Source organism: Schistocerca nitens, chromosome 9 (assembly GCF_023898315.1).
Source record: "Schistocerca nitens isolate TAMUIC-IGC-003100 chromosome 9, iqSchNite1.1, whole genome shotgun sequence".
NCBI lineage: Eukaryota > Metazoa > Arthropoda > Insecta > Orthoptera > Acrididae > Schistocerca > Schistocerca nitens.
In genome coordinates, this window is record NC_064622.1 from 374,787,452 (window position 1) to 374,811,554 (window position 24,103).

The 24,103-nt window shown below is 43.4% G+C and overlaps 1 protein-coding gene across 1 annotated transcript in view; it reads right to left on the reverse strand.

Moving 5' to 3' along the window:
• LOC126204247 (putative ammonium transporter sll0108) overlaps positions 1-24,103 on the reverse strand; it is a 131,466-nt gene that overhangs the window by 56,489 nt on the left and 50,874 nt on the right. Inside the window, exons 3-5 of the mRNA XM_049938640.1 lie at positions 17,828-18,063; positions 6,835-7,035; positions 645-744 (exon numbers count right to left, since the gene is read on the reverse strand). Coding sequence (XP_049794597.1) covers positions 645-744; positions 6,835-7,035; positions 17,828-18,063 — 537 coding nt within the window. The remainder of the gene's footprint in view (positions 1-644; positions 745-6,834; positions 7,036-17,827; positions 18,064-24,103) is intronic.

Here is a 24,103-nt window from a genome sequence, read left to right on the forward strand (position 1 = left end):
ATTCATTTATGTTTCTTTTTGTTTGTTTTTTCAAATTCTTCCACCAGGCACACAATTAGTAGACGAATAAGGACAACTTTATTTCAATACATGTAGGAAAATATTAGGGTAGTAGTCTTCTGCGGATATCGATAAATAAGTGAATAACGAAAGTAAAAATAATAATCGGATTTAGAACACGGGGCACAAAAGCGTGAAGCCATGATGGTTGCCACTATGGCGGTGCTTCAGTTGGACTGCTGTCGATAAAAGACTCATAAATTACCTGGAAAACTTTGACCGCCGTTTTATCAGAAATAGTCGAATATCTACTGCTCAACTGAGACATTTGCTCAGTTGTTTTGACCCCTCTGCTACTTAGCGAAGTTTCTAGGAAATGGGATTATGGCTCTTTCTACGTTTCCCTCGTCAGTTTTTTTAGGTGTATGCAGTACTCTTATGTAGCGGAGAACACACACCATCAGCAAGTTTCATAGTGGAGTTTGATTTTTTTTTAGGTTGATTATTAAAACTTTATGATAGTCCCACATATTTGGGCAAGAAACGAAATACAAGAATCTTTGGTCGTCGTCTAGTTTAGGACGCCATCAGTAGGACTGTGTGTGTGTGTTGTGGTGGTGATAGCGGTGTGAGGGTTGTCGCACCTGAGAAGAGTCTGGAGACCAGGCAGCAGGTGAGCACTCCTCCGGCGTACGCAGCCAAGCAGTTGACCGCCGCCTGTGACTTCCGGGTGCTGACGTCCTCCTGGGAACAGCGTCGGCACCATCAGCGAGGGAAACCGCCTCAGCCAGCACAGCAAATCCCTGTCAGCAGCGTAACGACTAGACTCGCCAGCGTAAGCACACACCGCTGGCCATTAAATCTGCAAAAGCAGAAAGGATGTAAATAACGAAAATTTACTTCTTCGTCTACATCTAAATATATATTGCGAAAGCATATACATACAGTGCATGGTAGAATGTACCTTTCTCACAGCTAGCTATTACTTATACTTCCACTCTCAAATGGAGCGAAGGAAAAATGACTATCTAGAGGGTGAGTCTGCAAAATGGGGACAAACTACAGGGAATGACTTCTGAGAGAAAAAGGAAGAAACATGATCATACGGACATATGACCAGAAATGAGTTCCAAGGGAGGCTTGACCACTTGAAGGTGGAGATAAAAAGATAGTGTAGGTTTCAGTGACTGAAAGCACGCATGAGAACACACCAGGCAACAGGGAATGTCCTGTCTGTATAGGATTTTAGCTCCCTACTCAAAAGGGCAGTAATGTTGTCCATTACAACTGCCACCATTCAAACCACTAACCACGTGCAGAGGCCTTATTACCTACGGACTTGCCTCTGCGGCAACCCTATATCATAAACACCATGCATGCCCTCCTCATGCGGAGCCAAAGGGCCGTCAGAGCTCTACGCCACCAAGGAAAGAGGGACGCCAATGACATCAGGCCTTCCGTCAGCATCGTAGGACGACTATGCAGCATGCAGTGTGGGATCGAATCTCTCTAATTTTACATTCATGGCCTTTTCAGGAGATGTATCGGGTGATCAAAAAGTCACTATATATTTGAAAACTTAATAAAGCACGGAATAATGTAAGTGGAGAGGTAAAAATTAACACACACGCTTGGAATGACATGGGGTTTTATTGGAAAAAAAAAGCACGCCATATTGCTAGACGCATGAAAGATCTCTTGTGCGCGTCGTTTGGTGATGATCGTGTGCTCAGCCGCCACTTTCGTCATGCTTGGCTTCCCAGGTCCCCAGACCTCAGTCCGTGCGATTATTGGCTTTGGGGTTACCTGAACTCGCAAGTGTATCGTGGTCGACCGACATCCCTAGGGATGCTGAAAGACAACATCTGACGCCAATGCCTCACCATAACTCCGGACATGCTTTACAGTGCTGTTTACAACATTATTCCTCGACTACAGCTATTGTTGAGGAATGCTGGTGGGCATATTGAGCATTTCCTGTAAAGAACATCATCTTTGCTTTGTCTTACTTTGTTACGCTAATTATTGCTATTCTGCTCAGATGAAGCGCCATCTGTCGGACATTTTTTGAACGTTTGTATTTTTTTGGTTCTAATAAAACCCCATGTCACTCCAAGCATGTGTGTCAATTTGTACCTCTCTATCTACATTATTCCGTGATTTATTCAGTTTTCAAATTTATACTGACTTTTTGATCACCCAGTACTACGTAAGAGGAAGTAATACATACATCAAAAATAGTTTTGCAACGCCTCAGTTCCGACAGTTCCGGAACCTGTACAGAAAACTGGAATAGAGATCAACATAAACATCATTTCCGCCCTTTTCATTGCTCATGAAAACCACATATTGCATGTTGTACCGTACCACCATACAGCGAAACCTTCAGAGGTGGTGCGGATGCACACATATTGCCCGAACTCTTACGGGACTTGGTAAGAATGTCTTCCACGAGTAAGTAGTGTGTTGGGTAGGGACACTAAGAACGTAGTGTGTGGACATATAAGGTGAGAATGTGGGCCGGCCGCGGTGGTCTCGCGGTTCTAGGCGCGCAGTCCGGAACCGCGCGACTGCTACGGTCGCAGGTTCGAATCCTGACTCGGGCATGGATGTGTGTGATGTCCTTAGGTTAGTTAGGTTTAACTAGTTCTAAGTTCTAGGGAACTGATGACCTAAGATGTTAAGTCCCATAGTACTCAGAGTCATTTGAACCATTTGAGAATGTGGGTCTGGCGGGAGGCGTGCGCGAGATAGTCCCCGCAGTTGGTTGGTTGGTTTGGGGAAGGAGACCAGACAGCGAGGTCATCGGTCTCATCGGATTAGGGAAGGACGGGGAAGGAAGTCGGCCGTGCCCTTTGAAAGGAACCATCCCGGCATTTGCCTGGAGCGATTTAGGGAAATCACGGAAAACCTAAATCAGGATGGCCGGACGCGGGATAGTCCCCGCAGTCCCACTATCCTATGTGCCCTCAAAGGCTCGGACGGATAAAGCGTCTGCCCTGTAAGCAGGAGATCCTGGGTTCGGGTCCCGGTCGGATCCCCCGTTTTCACCTGTCTCCGTTGATATATATCAACGCTCGTCAGCAGCTGAAGGTATTAATATAGAATTCTAATTTCGTTCTAGAGAGCTATATTTATGAAATAAAACATATATGGAAATCAGAATTTCAGAAAGGCATCTACCTAGACAGGAACATTCTTTTAAATAATTTACTATATGCTGATTATGCAGTGATCCTAGCAGATAAGGAAGACGACCTTCAGAAAGGAAACTACTTGCTATTTCTAGCATTATTTTTTCGTGGTGTCGGTATCGCTATGTGTTGAGCTTTAGTAAAGACATCTTTGACTAACGGTGGAAAATTTCGTGAGCTATATTCTTATCGATATGCTACTGTATTTTTTTGATAGTTATAAATTACAATTAACATCTACTTGTAAGTTAAATATTTTTCCATAATACATACAGTTAAAAGTAATTTGCTATCCTGTGATCAAATATACACTTTTAACAATATACTGACCAGTTTTAGATGTGGTGGGTATGTAGGTTATGAATCTTAACTAATTTTTTATTTGGTGATGTATTTAGTACACATGAAACACTTGTACACAGTACACAGTGAAACAGTGTGGACTTATGGATGCTGTGAAATTAATGCCTAAAACAATGTATCAAGTTGCAGAATGTGTTGGTGAAATTTTTCTTTAAACTTTCTTAAGGCAATGACACCAACAAATGTAGCCTCTGTGTTTAGAAAAGTAGAAGTTATCAATTCAGTGTCAACATCTTTGAGGAGCCGAATTTCCTTGTGGCTGCAGTTCCGAACAACTAGATGACGCTGTAAATTCTGATGGTGTGCCCAATGCAGCAGAATCCCTCCAAATGCTTTAGAAAATAATATGTAACATGATGACAGAGCCAGTTGCAGTTTGTACACCGATAACAGTAGCACCATCGAATCATATATATCACTGAAGGAGTTTCACGGTTTATCAGCAGCTCCTCCTAAATAAACAACTGGACACTCAAAGGGAGGAGCATCATATTGACTGCAACACCAATGAATGTGGCTACTGGAAAAAATCTATAAGGAAAAGGATAAAACTAGAAGAAAAGAAAAAGAAATGTGATGAGAGCCAACAACCAGAAAACTAAGGAGCTTAAAAGTAAAAGAGCTTCAAGTGAAAGTGATGAAGAAAGCCATAAAAGTTAGGTATCATCTGACGAATCAGAGGAGAGTTCATCACTAGATATTTTTAAATTTTCCGGTATCTTGTGACTGGTAGCTATATTTTAACAAAATTTTCAGGCGATTTATTTTTAGTAGCTGAAGTGTTTAAGTCAGTACATGGTGAGCTTCAAGTGAAAGTGACGAATCAGAGGAGAGTTCATCAATAGATATTTTAAAATTTTACAGGATCTTGTAACTAGTAGTTATATTTTAACAAAATTTCCAGGTTCAAATGGTTCAAATGGCTCTGAGCACTATGGGACTTAACATCTGTGGTCATCAGTCCCCTAGAACTTAGAACTACGTAAACCTAACTAACCTAAGGACATCACACACATCCATGCCCGAGGCAGGATTAGAACCTGCGACCGTAGCGGTCACGCGGTTTCAGACTGAAGCGCCTAGAGCCGCACGGCCACACCGGCCGGCAAATTTCCAGGTGATTTATTTTTAGTAGCTGAAGTGTTTAAGTCAGTAGATGATGATGACGAATATGAGCTCACATTCCTTTGGAAAAAAAAGGTTTGTATTTCGAGAAGTAGAAGATATAGCTTGTGTATCACGTAATGATGCTGCGATGATTCTGCCTCTAGCAGTCTATGACTGTGAGGAGAGTGTAAAAATATGTTGTGTGTGCAATCTACCGGGTGATCAAAAAGTAAGTATAAATTTGAAAACTTAATAAACCACGGAATAATGTAGATAGAGAGGTAAAAATTGACACACATGCTTGGAATGACATGGGGTTTTAGTAGAACAAAATGTCCGACAGATGGCGCTGGACAGCAAAACGTCAGTGACTGCGCATGACAATCGTGTATAAAAGGAGGTGTAATGAGAGAGAAAATCAGATGCGCCAGCAGTCGCAGCATGTTGAGGTTACCTGAAAAGGCGCTTTTAGTGAAGCTGTATTATCAGAATGGGATATGTGCTAGTTCAGCGTTACGATCCTATCGCCACAGGAAGGGGATTCCAACGGGTAAAGGTCCGTTGACAAATGCAGCAGTGTCGAGAATGATTTCCAAGTTCGAAGCCACGGGTTGTTTAGATGATAGATCCCGTAGTGGCCGTCCGAGCACAAGGCGTAATGCTGCTGAGAAAGTTGGGGAAGAAATGGAGATAGTAGCGGGTTCGTCTATGCACGGGGAAGTCAGCATTCGTGCAGTCGCACGTCGCACCGGCATTCCATACACTATTGTTTGGTTGGCACTGAAGCATACCCTCCGATGCTATCCGTACAAAATCCATCGGCATCATGAACTGTTACCAGGCGGTTTAGTGAAGCGGAGGACATTTGCGGTGTGGGTGCTTCAAAAGATGCCGGAAGATGACGATTGGTTGAGCAACGTGTTGTGGACCGACGGAGCTCATTTCACGCTCCGAGGGTCTGTCAACGCCCACAACTGCAGAATTTGGGCTACCGAAAATCCTAGAACTGTCGTGGAAACTCCATTGCACGACGAGAAAGTCACGGTATGGGTTGGATTTACTACATCTACCGTTATCGGGCCTTTTTTCTTCGAGGAAATGCGTGATTCTGGTTTAGTAACTGCTACCGTGACGGGTGAGGGGTACGCCGATATGTTACAGAATCGCATCATCTCCAGCCTGGCTGATAAACACCTGCTGGAACGTACGATGTTTATGCAGGATGGCGCTCCACCCCATATAGCTAAACGCGTGAAAGATCTCTTGCGCGCGTCGTTTGGTGATGATCGTGTGCTCAGCCGCCACTTTCATCATGCTTGGCCTCCCAGGTCCCCAGACCTCAATCCGTGCGATTATTGGCTTTGGGGTTACCTGAAGTCGCAAGTGTATCGTGATCGACCGACATCTGTAGGGATGCTGAAAGACAACATCCGACGCCAATGCCTCACCATAACTCCGGACATGCTTTATAGTTCTGTTCGCAACATTATTCCTCGACTGCAGCTATTGTTGAGGAATGATGGTGGACATATTGAGCACTTCCTGTAAAAAACATCATCTTTGCTTTGTCTTACTTTGTTATGCTAACTATTGCTATTCTGATCAGATGAAGCGCCATCTGTCGGACATTTCTTGAACTTTTGTATTTTTTTGGTTCTAATAAAACCTCATGTCATTCCAAGCATGTGTGTCAATTTGTACCTCTTTATCTACATTATTCCGTGATTTATTGTTTTCAAATTTATACTGACTTTTTGATCATCCGGTATTTTGGTGTAGGCTTGATGGTCAGTGAGCAAAACTTGTTGACTCTTAATGTCTACAATTGTATTTATCGAATGTATTAATATTTAATGTGTCATTCAAGCTATTCAAGTATAACGATATAAAAAAGTCATATCTATTTCACTGTGCATTATACAAGTTACACAGTGAAACATTTGCAGCATCTTTCTTTTCAAATTGTATGTTAATGTATTAATTAGTGGCCATATTGTTTTTGTTTTCTTCCATAACGTGGGCAACGAACTGTCCTTTTAAATAAACTTCAGACAGCTGTAAGAACTAATTTCTTCAAAGTTATCAAAAACATAATTTTTGTTTCACTGTATATTCCCCTACTACGTGTGCTATGTGAATGAGACGCCCCTGGCTTGCTGGGCTGCCTTACGTATCGGTGCGGGCGCGCGTGGCAGCAGAGGGCGGCCGCCCCTATGGCGATCAGCACGAGCCCGGCGGCGGCGGCGGCGGGGTCTCCCGCGACCACGGACCTGGGGTCCAGCTCCTTCAGCTTCATCACCCGCCGCCCCAGCACCAGCAGGATCGCGAAGGCGGCCACGGCGCCCACCGCGTGCACCACGCAGCTGCCGCCCTGCAAACGCCGTGTCACCACCCTCACCGACACACCTACTCGAACAACACCTCACCTTTAACGCATAAAATCGCGATTCTCACTGCTATGAAAACTCGGTGTCTGGCTGGACAGGAAACTACTCTGGGGGGACCACATTCAACACGTGACCAACAAAGCAAACGCGGGGCTAAAACAACTCTACCCTATGCTTAACAGGCGTAGCACACTGAAACGAGGGTGTCTAGGTCCATGTACATGAATAAATGATGACTAATTGAAGCCCTCTGCTGCCGACAGGTGTTGTTGATATACCTCGATGTGGACAGCTGAAAATGTGTGCCCCGACCGGGACTCGAACCCGGGATCTCCTGCTTACATGGCAGACGTACAGGTTGCCCAAACTCTTACGGGAATCGCCAAAGCGTGCGCGAGTAATGAGTGAATGGGCAAATGTCTATAAGGTACATTACATATGTAGAATTGTGGACAGTTGGGAATGTGAGTCTCACGGGAGGCGTGCAAGGGATAAGTCCCTGCATTTGCGCTATTCATCTGTGTCCTCGGTGGCTCAGATGGATAGAGCGTCTGCCATGTAAGCAGGAGATCCCGGGTTCGAGTCCCAGTCGGGGCACACATTTTCAGCTGTCCACATCGAGGTATATCAACAACACCTGTCGGCAGCTGAGGGCTTCAGTTGGTCATCATTTATTCCAGGGAAAAGCTGCACGGTCATCAACAGTTGGTGTGGGCGTGGAGGGGCCCCATCCTTTGCGTGCTATGAAAACTGCTAGACGTGTCGCAAAAAACTTGAGCCGTGAACAGAAACGCATTTTCGACCATAGTGCAGGGAAAGTTCATTCTTTTGGTCAGAAAGGAGGGCTGCCTAAAGCCGTCGGCACACGGACCGTGCATTCGAACGATGAGCGTTGAGTGTGTCGAGTTTCTGACGTCATAGTGTGGATAAAGCACGTTGCGTACTCTATCTCTTGGACGTGAATTTTTGGCAGCATTAGCGGAAGCGGAAAAAAACCTACAGTTATTTCCAACAGGGTCGAGCAGCTGCCCATACAGCCGACCGAACCTTGGAGCACATTTACACAATGTTCACTCCTGACAGTTCTCAGCAGAGGTCAGTCTGGTCGCGGCATTAGCCGGCCACCCTGGTTACCTGATCTGTCAGTGTGCGATTACTTTGTGTGGGGAGCCCTCAAGTCTAATGTGTATCGTAACAACCCTCATAGTCTTCAAAAACTACGGCAAAACATTGCGGATAAGACTGCACCGTTTCCAGCAGTCCAGCTTCGATCCGCCTTCAGTAACTGGCTGACCAGGGCAAATAGTTCCAAGAGATGAATTGGGGTCATTTTGAACATGTGCTATAATCAGGGTAGTACTGTAGTTTCTTTCCTCTGCTGTGTTTCTTTGTACCCTGGAACTCTGTCCTCCGGCTACTTTTATTTGCCCCACCCTGTGTAAATGCCGTTTCTAAGCACCAGCAAATTGAGAATATCTCGGAAACACGGCCATATTAAAATGATTTGTTGTAATAAAATGAGAGAAAACGTGACATTGGTGGCTAAAGTATTACAGTAACTTCAGTATTATAAAAAGTATGCTGTTTCAAGGCATCATAAACGCTTTGTTATTGGTAAAACTCATTATAATTAAGCGAAAGTCGATAACATATCTACCCCTTATAGCTTTCAGTAAATTCTAAGGTACAAAGCGTGGTTGTAACTTAATCACGATCGATGTAGTGTAATGACTAAAGATGCGGAACTGCAAGGTAACAGGTGATGCATTACTGGGGCCAAACATTTTTTTATTAACCATCGCGTCTTCTAAATGATTGTGACGCTTTCTAATTAGTTTAATAGAAGTGTCTCCTATAATATTCGACGTTGTGTAAGTATAAGTGCGCTCTTTCTGAGGAGTGTTTGCTCGATTGTCTTAATCTACAAGACAGTTTGCAACACTTGCAGTAAAATGTTTTGTAATTTCTTGTTCAAAGTTTAGTACTTTGCATGTTGTAAGGATTTTGCTGCTGAATAGGAACAGTGATGAAGCAAGAATGATCTTAGGATTTTACTAAAAATTGAGAATGATTAAATAATTTTTATGTTACTTTGGAGAACTACTGTAAATTTGTATCCCACTGTCTATAACGGGACATTTATAAGCCGATGTCCTTATTGAACGTATATGGCACTTCCTTTTTGGCTTATAATACATCCATGAATGTTGAAGTAACTATTTATGTGTAGTACAGACACAACAACATGACTAGCACATGGACAAGAGAGGAAATGTTCGTTTTAATAGGGCTATCGTAGGAATTTTACGCCCGTTCATTTTGTAAACAGTGTGATATGCGAGCCAGAAACAAACGACAACTGCCACTGGTGCGCGCTGCGATCGCGCGTAGGAGGTTCACGTTCACAACCGTATGCACAGGTCGCATCGCTTCTAAGCATTCAGCAGCGCGTTAAACTCTGCACGCTCTACGTTAGCGTCAGAAAACAAGGTCCGTGTACGGATGCCTTAAGTTCACTGCTGTTTGGCGACCTGCGCGCTTCGACCGTCCTCGTTGCTATCTCTTTCCTCTGTAGCACGGCACTGCAATCTTCATGTACCGTACTTGCAACGGAAGTTGTTCACAACAGGCACATTTCGTTATATGCGGTGCCATTAGGTTTATGTCGGAAAAGTAAAACGAGGAAGCAAATATCTTATTGAAAAATATCCTTGAGAGGATAGGAGAAACCGCTAGCTATGTTTTTGTGGTCTTCAGTCCTGAGACTGGTTTGATGCAACTCTCCATGCTACTCTATCCTGTGCAAGTTTCTTCATCTCCCAGTACCTACTGCAACCTACATACTTCTGAATCTGCTTAGTGTATTCATCTCTTGGTCTCCCTCTACGATTTTTACCCTCCACGCTGCCCTCCAATGCTGAATTTGTGATCCCTTGATGCCTCAGAACATGTCCTACCAACCGCTAGCTATAACAATCGGTAAATAAAGAGAATAAAGGAGTAAGGAATCATACGAGATCGTGTTGGAGAATAATGCCTCCGAATTTTTCCTCTGAGAACTCTTAAGGCTCTTTAAATAAAAGAAACGTTGTTAACATTCTACATCTTTGTTCTTCATTTTTGTATACTTGCAGTGCTCTGCCGCTAGAGGGCTCCGAGCTGTAGTGTGTAACGTGACGGTGTAATACGAGTGCTGTAATTGAGTTTCGAATTCAAAGAGTTCGTCCACATTTGGAACACGGTCTCGTTCATCATGACGTTGCCAGACCACACATGAACGCCGCGGTGTCTGGAACAATTCGATGTCTGGGGTTCACCGTCATAAATCACCGTCCATGCAGTTGTAACTTGGTCCCATCCGATTTTGGTCTGTTTCCAAAATTTAAAGAACAGCTTTGAGGACTTCATTATGATATTGATGAAACGGTGCAAGCAAAGCTGAGATTGTGGTTCTGTCAAGAAAGTCAAGCACTGACTGTTTCAACAAACTGATCTTTCGATGGGAGAAATGTGTTCGTCGTCAGGGTGACTATATGTTGAAGAACAAATATGTGGATATGAAGAACAAATATGTGGTTTGAAGAACAAATTTTTATAACATTTGTTTTGTTTAAAAAGTATTAAGATTTTTGACATAAAATGTTCGGTGTTGCTTTTCACCACGCCCTGATAGTTCCCATGAGTTTCACTACCTTAAGAAACTGAAAGAGGAGGAGAAGAAAATTTCATATTTAACTAATATTGACAAACAGGTTGTCAGGGGACTGATACTATTTCCACATAATACACCTCCCCAATTTTACGTTGCCAGTATCGCACTGAGTGAAGTCATTCACAACACTACGCTTTTTGCCCTTTTCTTTGTTTTGTTTTGTGAGATTTCTTTCTGGCAGCACGTGATTGGGCGTGTTCTGCTTTGGTGGATTCTGTGTTTATACGACTATTCTTTTCGATACTTTGAGAAACTACTCACTTTCCACGAGTATTTTTAGCAAATTATTGGCCATACAGCCATAAATTATTAATGCGATCGTTTCCAGACTAACTATGCAAGGTGTGTGTATCTCTGTAGGCTTCAGCCGTCGAGCTGCACCTCCTCTACCCCACAGTGGCCGTTGACAACGAAAGCCCAGGCCACTACCGCACTCCCTTCCCCTAACACCCTGTCTGTACAGCACGGGTGAAGTTATTCTGTGCGAGCTCTACAATTTGATAGCTGAAGCAACACTAGAACTCCAAGCAGTGAGAAAGCAGACCACATATTAAAATCTCATACGAACCAGAAAATATTTTTTTTCATAATTTTTTATGCTATTTACAAAATAGTCGTCATATTTTCGGCTACTTAGTGTTGGTCTAGTATTGAAAGACATGAATGATAACAAATTAACCATAGGTGAAGCTAAAAGTCATGGATCAAATGACGTAAGCCACATTCTCATTAAGAAAGAAATACTTGTGAAGCTGAATCTAATAGTAACCTACTCCGACACGGATTGTGAAAAATACAACTTTATTATCGTTCCATGATATATGAGGTAGTTCCAGTTAATAGCAGAAATGTGTTGAAAGGTTCATTATAATAGGGTGATTACATTGCAGTAGATGTAAATGCAATGATCTCAAGAATTACTTTGTTACTGTAAAAGCAAGATGTCATAAGATAAAATTGTTGAACCAAATCACGTTCAGCAAGTCTAATACAATAACTAAGTTCCTTCGTAAAATTATTCTAACGGTTACGATAAAGAGATATGTAAAAATGAAATTACAATGACAAAGAAAGTATGTGTGTAGAAAGACAAACGTCATTATAAAAGTTGTGAGCGGTAAAGTGAGAATGACATAAAACAGTACTCTTGCCAAACTAATGGAATTCAGGTACACACATCAAAAGACGTTTTGCGTCACCTCGGTTCCAAGAGTTTCGGACCCTGTACAGAGAACTGGAATAGATATCAAAATAAACATGTCGGTCATTTTTATTGCTCATGAAAACCACATATTGCGCGTTGTACCACCATACAGCGAGACCCTCAGAGGTGGTCCAGATTTCTGTACACACCGGTACCTCTAATACCCAGTAGCACGTCCCCCTGCACTGATGCATGCCTGTATTTGTCGTGACATACTATCCACAAGTTCATCAAGGCACTGTTGCTCCAGACTGTCCCAATCCTCACAAGCGATTCGGCATAGATCCCTTAGAGTTGTTGGTAGGTCACGTCGTCCATAAACGTCGTCCTTTAAAATCTATCCCAGCATGTTCGATAGGGTTCATGTCTGGAGAACATGCTGGCCACTCTAGTCGAACGATGTCGTTATCCTGAAGGAAGTCATTCATAAGATGTGCACGGTGGGGGTGAGGAATGCCTGGCCAATACGCTGCCGCTATGGTTGCCTTATCGGTCAGAGGATGGCATTCACGTATAGTACAGCCATTACAGCGCTTCCATGACCACCAGTAGCGTTCGTCGTCCCCACATAATGCCACCCTAAAACACCAGGGAACCTCCACCTTGCTGCACTCGTTGGACAGTGTGTCTAAGGCGTTCAGCCTGATCGGGTTGCTGCCAAACACGTCTCCGACGATTGTCTGGTTGAAGGCATATGCGACACTCATCGGTGAAGAGAACGTGATGCCAATGCTGAGCGGTCCATTCGGCATATTGTTGGACCCATCTGTACCGTGCTGCATGGTGTCGTGGTTGCCAAGTTGGACCTCGCCATCGACGTCGGGAATGAATCTGCGCATCATGCAGCCAAAGTTTGAGTCGTAACACGACGTCCTGTGGCTGTGCGAAAAGCATTATTCAACATGGTGGCGATGCTGTCAGGGTTCCTCCGAGCCATAATCCGTAGGTAGCGTCATCCACTGCAGTTGTAGCCCTTGGGCGGCCTGAGCCAGACACGTCATCGACAGTTCCTGTCTCTCTGTATCTCCTCCATGTCCAAACAACATCGCTTTGGTTCACTCCGTAACGCTGGACACTTCCCTTGTTAAGAGCCCTTCCTGGCATAAAGTAACAATGCGGAAGCGATCGAACCGCGCTATTGACCGTCTAGGCATGGTTGAACTACAGACATCACGAGCCATGTACCTCCTTCCTGGTGGAATGACTGGAACTGATCGGCTGTCGGATCCCATCCGTCTAATAGGTGCTGCTCATGCATGGTTATTTACATCTTTGGGCGGGTTTAGTGACATCTCTGAACAGTCAAAGGGACTGTGTCTGTGATACAATACCACAGTCAACATCTATCTCCATGAGTTCTGGGAACCAGGGTGATGCAAACCTTTTTTTAATGTGTGTAGAAAAATACAGAACCCATTTCATTCTGTGATTGTCAGTGGCTCGAAGTGCGTGTCAAGACAATAATGAGATGATACCTTTAATGGCATAAAATCATATGTTTAAACGAAGGAAGTAACACCAGAGTGTCACAATAAGAGCGACGTAACTATTGTGATGAATGCTTATGTTGTTATATGTTAAAAAGCAGGAGAAACGTGTCGACAATGTCATAAGTAACATATGTCATATTGAACACAAATGATATAGACAAAAATGCACCTCCGAATTGTCTGTTTCTGAGGTAGTGGATGAACGGGAAGTTTGGTTTCGTGGCTAATCGAACAGCTAAAATTTTGGTCACCAACTAAGGTCGCATCGGAAGAGATCTGACGATATGGTGGATGAGTAGTTGAAGTGTTCTTGGCATAACGTGGAGCTCTGAAGAAACATTCGTGACCGTTGATTTGCTTTGAACGAAGAGATGGATACCTGGGTAGAAACATGGTTCCATAGGCAACCGCAAACATTTTTCCATGAAGGTATTGACTGTTGTGTATACCTGTGGATAAATGCATCAACATTTAAGGGGTATAATTTTCAAATGATAAACAGTTTACTTACTTTTTTCTATCTGTCCTGTTTTCACTTGATTGCCTTTTATATTAGACTGCGACGACACTTCTAGGTCGGAGATTATATTTCTAGTTGATCTTCGTTTCCACCACTTAACTTATATCTATAAAAAGGACGTGTTTATGTACATTGTACATATATTTGGAGCATTTGGAAGACTAAACTGGTCGAGCGTGACGTACCGTGACGATACCCAACTATAACAGCAAGTGCACGTGCTGCCTGAAGGCTTTCCATACGCAGTGGGCTAAGTGGCACGATCGGTCGCTAGCAGTCATTGAATCTACTACTGTACTGGCTGTGGAAGGGTGTAGGGCCCACCTTGTTTAACTGTGGCCGATGTAAGGAACTAGTGAACTCGATGAACATCTTTCTGAACATATGACCACAACATTTATGTGTTCTCGGAAACACGCCTGTGGCTGCGTGAGTTGCTTGGCTCCTTGTTTCAGCAAGCTTAGCCGAGGTTCATTGCAGATATTGTGTGCCGTCCTTGTGTGACAGCAAATCCGAGAACTGGAATATTCTGCAGTCTTGTTTACCGCTTAAGGTTTCACGAGTGACATTACTTATTTTAATGTTTAAAAACCATTTAATTTTTCTGACTTATGTCATGAATTCTATTGACTAACGTTGTCACATCCCTACCCAAGATTTTAAGATTGTGTTGTTGATGTTCTGAGATCTGAGGGTCTTTGCTAGCCAATCACTTTAATTTAACCTTCTTTATGGCTTTCACAAAGTTCTTGGATCATTATATGCAACAACTTGTCCAATTTAAACTGGAGATAACATCTAGATCTACATCATACTCCGCAAGCCACATAATGGTGTGCGGAGGAGGGTACTGTCGGTACCACTATCTGATCCCTCCAACCCTGTACCAATTCTTTTTCTTAACCTGATTTAAGCTCAATTTCTTCTTTTTATTGGTTTAATTGTTACATTGTAAAATCTTCTAGTGTTTCTGGCGATTTGTATTTTGTTAAAATAGCTCTGGTTCTCATGAAGAATCTAATCTAACAGGGCTTTTGTAGACGTTCTGTCATGGTTAGTGGCTGCGTGAATTTAGACGGAAGTTATGTAGAGCGTCACCTCCAGTACTGAAACTGGCGCTGACTTCTTGGTTATTGTAAATGAGCTGGCTGGTTCTTTCGCCAGCTTTGTTCTTTTGTATATTTTTGAGTTATTTGTGTTATTTTGTTGTTCAACAAATTAGTGCAGTCCTGGCCTAAGTGAGTGCTAATTTCAGTCTTTATGTGAATGATGTTTATTTACTCGCCTTGTGCTTCCGGTCCCACTCTTCGCTCCCTATTATTCAGTAGGAACACTATAACAAAAATTTGGAGGAAGCGCTTACTTTGATTCAAAAAGGAGTTCATTATATATAATATCAATAATTGGGAGCAACCTTTAAACAGTTTAGCTATTAAGAAACTACAGTTTAAGAGAAGCCTGTGGGTTTTAGTAAACGTCAATTACGACTACCACATCGACGAAATGGTTGGCCGTATTATACGCAGAACATACACTATGTGATCAAAAGTATCCGGACACCTGGATGAAAATGACTTACAAGTTCGTGACGCCCTCCATCGGTAATGCTGGAATTCAATATTGTGTTGGCCCACCCTTAGTCTTGATGACAGCTTCCACTTTCGCAGGCATACGTTCAATCAGGTGCTGGAAGGTTTCTTGGGGAACGACAGTCCACTCTTCACGGAGTGCTGCGCTGAGGAGAGGTATAGATGTCGGCCGGTGAGGCCTGGCGCGAAGTCGGCGTTCGAAAACATCCCAAAGGTGTTCTGTAGGATTCAGGTCAGGACACCGTGCAGGCCAGCCCATTACAGGGATGTTATTGTCGTGTAACCACTCCGTCATATGCCGTGCATTCTGAACAGGTGGTCGATCGTATTGAAAGATGCAATCGCTATCCGCGAATTGCTCTTCAACAGTGGGAAGCAAGAAGGTGCTTAAAATATCAATGTAGGCCTGTACTGTGGTAGTGCCACGCAAAACAATAGGGAATGGAAGCCCCCTCCAAGAAAACATGACCACACCATAGCACCACAGCCTCCGAATTTTGCTGTTGGTACTACGTATGCTGCCAGATGACTTTCATCGAGCATTCACCATACCCACACTCTGCCATCGGATCGCGACATTGTGTTTCCGTGATTCGTCACTCCACACAACGTTTTTTCACTGTTCAATCGTCCAATTTTTGCGCTCCTTACACCAAGCGAGGCGTTCTTTCACATTTACCTGCGTGACGTGCGGCTTATGAGCAGCTGCTCGACCATGAAATCCAAGTTTTCTCACCTCTCGCCTAACTGTCATAGCACTTGCAGAGGATCCTGATGCAGTTTGGAATTCATGTGTGATGGTCTGGATAGATGTCTGCCTATTACACATCACGACGCTGTTCAACTGTCGGCGGTCTCTGTTAGTCAACAGAGGTCGGCCTATACGCTTATGTGATTACCATAGCATCGGTCCATTAAAAACGGCCTTTCGGACGAGGATGTGCAGCAGGCAGTTACGGAATTCTGCACACAACAGGACACCGAGTTTTACCAGACAGGTACCGCCAACCCAGTGCGTTGGTGGGATAATTGCCTCAATGCTCACGGCAGTTTTGCCTGATCGGTTGGTTCAAATGTCTCTGAGCACTATGGGACTCAACTGCTGTGGTTATCAGTCCCCTAGAACTTAGAACTACTTAAACCTAACTAACCTAAGGACATCACACACATCCATGCCCGAGGCAGGATTCGAACCTGCGACCGTAGCAGTCGCACGGTTCCGGACTGCGCGCCTAGAACCGCGAGACCACCGCGGCCGGCTGCCTGATCGGCATAGCGACTCTATACTATGTGGCTTTCGGACGGAAACTTTTTGATTGTCCCTTATACACATGATATAGATATCCTTTAGTTCCCTGTATTCTAATCTGTAGCCTTCAGAATTTCAAAGGGTCTATTCCGGTCAACATCGTCAAACGCTTTCTCTAAATCTAGAAATGCTATAAACGTAAATTTGTCCTTATTTAACCGATTTTCTAAGATCAGTTACAGGCTCAGTATCCCTTGGCGTGTCCCTTCTCTCCTCCACAATCTAAACTAATCTTCTACAGTCTGGAACCACGCGACCGCTACGGTCGCAGTTTCGAATCCTGCCTCGGGCATGGATGTGTGTGATGTCCTTAGGTCAGTTAGGTTTAAATAGTTCTGAGTTCTAGGGGACTGATGACCTCAGAAGTTAAGTCCCATAGTGCTCAGAGCCATTTGAACCATAAACTAATCTTCCACGAAATCGACTCCTATTAGTTTTGCGTGCCCCTGTAAATAATTTGCGACAATATTCTGTAACCAAGATATGTTAAACTGATAGTTCGGCGATATTCACACCTATCAGCACGTGCCTTCTTTGGTATTGGGATTATTATGTTCTTCTTGTAGTCTGAGGGTATTTCTGTTATGCCAGATGAGAGCATATTCGAAAGCTGATAACTGCCAGGAGAGTGATGTGCTGACCCCTCCATATTCATATCCAGTTACCGGTGGTCAGTCGGTACCGTCGGGCCTTTCGAGACAGATTCGGATGGAGTTGTAGTTTTAGATGTGACACTATTAATGGGTAACTGCAATCAGATGGTGGACCCGTACCTTGCAGAGGTGATAGTCGGATTTTCTGTGATGGTTTCCTCCAAGTGCGTGTGTGGAGGGCTCCTTTTATTTGTTAAAGAAAAGGTTCTCGAGAACTCGTCGGACTCTAGAATTTTTTCGTTCTCCGTTCTTGGACTGCCCAGTATTGAAGCAACGAGTGGCAGGCTGGGGAGGCGTACCTGGTCCACGAAGTGGAAGGTGTGCGTGGCGAGCCAGCCCTGCGGCGCCCAGACCCAGTGGAGCAGCATCGGCGTCAGCACGCCCGCCAGCAACATCGCCCCCAGAGCCGCCCCCGCCAGCGGCAGCCGGCCCGCCGCCCCCGCCGTGAAGATGGCGCTCACCATCAACACCGCCCCCAGGCCGCGCAGCGCCGTACCCACTTCTTGCGTCTCCAGCACCACTGCGGGATCCCAGCCTGGAACAGTGTGTCTGATTTCACGTCTCACCACGTTAGGGACGATGACAGATCTACGGAAAACAGACGTTTTTAGATTGACTAGTATATCACTGCAAGTGGTGGCAGACAAACGGCACATACGTCATTCTCCTTGGGACTGTGTGCCATGTCAGTTCGGGCGCCATGTCTTTATCCTAAATGCTGAGTCTGTCCTTGCTGCACGGCGAATATTTCGTTACTTTAATCGTACAGCTCCAAGTTCCCTTATGACCCTACAGTGGGTTACAGACTTCACAGCAGGAAATGATTACGAAAAAGCCACCAATCCTGATAAATATGCGAGAGCACCTGAAAACATCGACTTTGTAAGAAAAATAACCATCAGGATCCGAAATGGCCCGCGCGTCAATATGAGCGCTGTCTCGCATGAACGGTGGGTCTGTGACAAATGGTTCAAATGGCTCTGAGCACTATGGGACTCAACTGCTGAGGTTATTAGTCCCCTAGAACTTAGAACTAGTTAAACCTAACTAACCTAAGGTCATCACACACATCCATGCCCGAGGCAGGATTCGAACCTGCGACCGTTGCGGTCTCGCGGTTCCAGACTGCAGCGCCAGAACCGCGCGGCCACTTCGGCCGGCAGGTCTGTGACGATACTGTAACGTTAGGATTTAAAATTCCATCCATATGAAATATTGGTGGTTCAACAGATCAAAGAGGGTCTTCCAACAACGAGGAGACTTGATTGTTCGCACGCAAGTCATCTCTGAAGATGTTCAAAATGTAATAGTTTTTATGAGCAATGAAGCACTTTTTCACATAAATAGGTCAGTTAACAAACAGAAACATCGTTTTTGCCCTTGAAGACTTTGCATAGTTTATGAAAGACCTCTTCCCTAGCCACACGTGATTGTCAATGTAACCGATGTTTTCTTTTATTTTGTTTTTGAGGTAAACGGCTTAATAGTGATAATGAACTCCGAACATCATTGGTGGTTATACATGGACGTCTGAAGGACATTGTAATACGAAGATACAGCCTGCCGGTGTGGCCGTGCGGTTCTAGGCGCTTCAGTTTGGAACCGCGTGACCGCTACGGTCGCAGGTTCGAATCCTGCCTCGGGCATGGATGTGTGTGATGTTCTTAGGTTAGTTAGGTTTAAGTAGTTCTAAGTTCTAGGGGACTGATGACCTCAGATGTTGAGTCCCATAGTGCTCAGAGCCATTTGAACGAAGATACAGACACTCTATAAACACGGACATTGCACCAAAAATGGCTCTGAGCACTATGGGACTCAACTGCTGAGGTCATTAGTCCCCTAGAACTTAGAACTAGTTAAACCTAACTAACCTAAGGACATCACAAACATCCAAGCCCGAGGCAGGATTCGAACCTGCGACCGTAGCGGTCCTGCGGTTCCAGACTGCAGCGCCTTTAACCGCACGGCCACTTCGGCCGGCGGACATTGCACCCATCAGAAATGTGACCTTACCTCGACGAGCTAAAATTGAAAGTTCTTCATTTATATTTTCTGATTATATAGCCGAGTGAAACAGAATGCACTGTCTCTTTGCTATTCTCTATCATTTCAACAGTGACTCACAATATTCTAGCGCAACACAATCTGACTGCTCAAAAAAAATGATAACCTGACTTCAAATAATTAATACAAAAGAATGGCCCTGAAATAGAAGAAATCCTAACAATAACCCATAAATAACATAAGTCACTTATCTCACAAAAATCTTCATTACACGAACTACAGCAATGCCACAGCCACCAATACTGCCAGCTAAATAAAAGATTCTAACTACTGAAGGCTGTAACTACTGATAGTCATGTGGTTAGCAAAGGAAAGATTTTGTTGCAGAGCAAACAATGTATTTACCTAAATAATGTGGTAACCAGATCAAAAATTATACACTCGTCCATGAAATCCAGTTCCAAAAATTATATGATCATCGACAAATTACATTTCCATGAATGACGCACGTCCAGATCGTCTGCTCCCACTAACACATCAAACCTCTAACCTCCATCACCGCTGGCTACTCACTCCCAGCCTCCATCACTACTGGCTGTTCACCTCCAACTTCCGTCACTGCTGACTGTTAACTTCAAACTGCTAGTCCGACTAGCCACAGAGTCTCTTACAGAGTGTGCACAGTGCTGTCAGAGTTATTAATGCAGGGCGCTACATGGTGCTGCCAACATACAAACACATAAACAGGCTACTTACAAGCTGACGATGGAATATTTATATCTCCCTGCGCGGTAATCACGAAATGTGTTAGCGTAAGTGTTGTGAATTCCGTGACATATGGAAGTTAAGGTCGGTCCTGAAGGAGTGCTCGGGTAGCCGAAGTTTTTAAGCCGACCGCCCGCGATAAGCCAGAAATCCGGGTTCAAGTCGTGGTCCGTCAAAAACTTTCATTTTTCACAAAACAGCTGACATCAATTAAGATTAGGAACATGTGGATCCCGAATCCATTTCACAATGAATTTCGAACGTTCCGCACACATGCTAAAAACGTTCTTTCATACAAGGTATACTTAATTTCAGAAGGAAGGTACAACTATGCACACTCTAAAATCAGTCATGGAAGGTGTGATGAAAATTTTTCGTGGACGCTTCATTTCACATTTAGATGACGTACCACGACCACTAAAATCACCAGACATGTCCGCTTTTGACTTTCTTTGTGAGGGTATTCGAAAGAATGTGTCTGTGTTAACAAACCCCAAACTTTAATGAAGCTGAAGCTGTTATTAAAGAAGAGTGTCCCGAGTTACGAGTAACCTCTGGCAGTGTGTTGAAACTGTATTCGAGAGAATAGCCACCACTTGGATGACATAATCTTTCGTAGGTAGCCATCGCAACCGAATAGAAGATGTTAACCTTTGATTATGTGTAGATAAAAGAGTTCTGCTTAAAGATTAATATACTACTATTCATTTGAAAACTGTCTGTTTTTCATAAATCACCCTGCAAAAATTCGGGGAAGTATACAATTCGCTATTCGAATTAAAATGAGCTTAATTTCGTTAATTATTGTTATTTATCAATAACTTTATTTTTTACACTTATTGAGAAAAAAAGTTATTTGTACTATTGACCATTAAAGTTAGAGCACTATGAAGGCAGCATGCAACAGATAGCATACACTACGGCGAAAAACACAAAGAAAAGAAGAGATCTACTGCCATCTAACAGTCATGGAAAGGTTCTAGGTCAGCAGTGAGAGGCAAAGTTAGGTTCGGAGCGTCAGGTTACTATTTTTGTGAAACCAAGGCAACATAAAACTTAGGACAAATATGTAAAGATCAACAATAAAAATATGAAATGCATTTTCATAAATTCTTTTACCAAGGAAGATCCGGGATTTATGGAATCAATGGTTTTAAGAAGCAGCTGAAGTCAATAAATTTGATCAAAGCCCTTTGGACCGATGGAATCCCTGTCTGCAGATAAGTTAGGCCCTTCTCATTACTATTATGCACCATAGTATCCTCGAACAAAACAGGTGTACCCTTGTTGGTTGAAGAAAACCACATGTCACGTCGGTCTACAAGAAAGGTAGGATAAGTGATCCACTAAACTACCGTCCAGCATAATTGATAGTAATGTGTCCTAGAATCTCAGAACATATTCTGAGCTGAAACTTAATAATAACTCGAACAGAATGACTTTCTCTATGTCAAGCAACGTGGCTTCCAGAGTCCTTACAGCTTACTCTTTCTTCCCATGACTTTCGGAAAGCCAAGAATGCAAACACTATGCCTTGACTTCCGAAAAAGTGCTACACCAACTCTTAAAATAAAAAAAAAACTGTACAAATATCCAGCAGGGTCTTTATAAAACTTGAAGTGAAAAGATTAGCACTTTGCTTCAAATATTCAGAAACATAAATCTGGGAACTTTACAAAGCACGGAAAATTTTGATACATTGAGTACAATATCAGTAAGTCAGAAATGGAGTTAGTTAACTCGGTCTGATATTTGAATACAACAGTCTGTGGGGATATGAAACGGAATGATCATGTGGGTCAAAATCAACATCAATTGGCAAATTTCGGTTAGTTAGTAGGCTGCAGGAAAGTGTAATCAGTCTACAGAGAAGATTGCTTGTCAAAAAATCTGTGATCCATACTAGAATATTACATAGGTGTGTGAAAAATATATCAAACAGTACTAACAAGGGATACTAAACGTATTTAAAGAATAAAAAAACGGCAGTACAAAAGGTTGTTGGCTTTTTTGGTGTCACGGAACGACTATAAACGTGGGGCAGACGCTTGAAACTTGACGTCACCTTTCCATCGATAGCCTACAGCCATAGTTTCAGGAACAGAACTAAGTAAGGAAATTTTTAATATATCTCACAGCACTCCAGTGGGGAACAAGGAAACAAGAGTAAAACGTCATCCTGCCCGCTTTCGATGCGCGAATGTACCGGGAAGTAACCGTCATATGTGGTCGGATAGGAAGAACCCTCCACCACTATATTGATAGCGGTTTGCACTGTGTGGATATAGATGTTGCTCACCAGCACTGCAAATCATTTTATTTGCTGTTTTTGAGCTGACTGTTATTACATTATGCGTTATGGGATGGAGAATTGTAGGACTCCCCTTGATAGGGCAGGGGTGCACCACACAAAGGAAGCAGCTACCCAGGCAGCAGAGTACTTGCGGAGCGTACGTGTTTTTTTTATGCTGGGTTGTACTTTGAGGCCTTCTGACGTACGCTCATACATCCCGAACAAAGTAAAGTGTAAAAAAAATTAATCTTAAGTTGTCGAAGCATTCGTAACAAAGTTCCTGAATTTACTACACACCAGGATAGTTGTCGTGGTCAAATTATTCTCGGAACCGGGAGAATTCGAAAGCTATTAAATATTTAACAAGGAATGGAACCGTTATCAGTAAGACGGATTAGTCGCAACAGGAGAGGCAGTGTTTTCTGCATTCGACAAAAATATTGTGACTATCGAGGTCGAAATTGAGTCTGACTGTGAAGTTATCTGGACGCATGCAACATGTCTAGGTGAACTCTAGCTAATTACCTGGTGTTTTTTACCGACCATCCGATTACACTTTGACAATTCTACAACCATTTAGAGAAAGTCTACGCTCAGTAGCACGGATATACTCAGATCATTCAGTACTACCTGGAGGCCACCTACCGAATATAGACTGGGACGTCTATGAATTCATTTCAGGTGGTACTGACAGACAGTCTTGCGAAGTACCTTCGAAAACTGTCCTCAGTAGTTACTTCGACAGCCCACATGCAGTGGAAATATTTTAGATCTTGTAGCTACAAACTGGCCTGATCTTTCGACGGTGTCGATACAGAGAGAGCCATTAATGATTATGATGTCCTCATTGCGACTATAGTTACTGAAGTTAATATACCTTTAAGAGGGCCAGCAGCGTATTTTTGCTAGAAAGAGTAGACCAGGAGTTGTTAACATGCCACTTAGAAAATGAATGGGCATCATTTAGTTCCAGTATGATGGACGTAGAGTAATTTCGGTCAAAAATATGTGCCGAATTAAGGTGGTTTAAGGGCCCACCGTAGTTTTATAACAAAATTCGGAAATAGCTGAGGAAGCAGAGAGTGTTGCACTCCCGGTTAAAAAAAATAATGCGCAAAAGGCGATAGACAAAAGTTAGTAGAAATTCGTGCGTATGTAAAAAGATCGATGCTTGAAGCATACAAAAACTATCACCATCATGCCTTAGCAAAAAGAACCGAGATCCTGAGAAAATTCTGGTCCTACGTAAAATCGCTGACCGGGCAAAATGCTTCTATCCAATCACTCGTTGACCAATCTGGTGTGGCAATAGAAGACACGAAAAGGCAAGAAAACGTTCACACATGGGTATCGTAGAAACATACCATCGTTTCACTATCGCACAGACTTCCGCATGCACCATTTACAACAGGCGTCCCTGGCACAGAGAATCTAATGAAAGGATCGCCAAGTCCGAGTAGAATCCCCGTGCGGTCTTACAAAGAGTACTCTACGGCAATTAACTTGTATATAT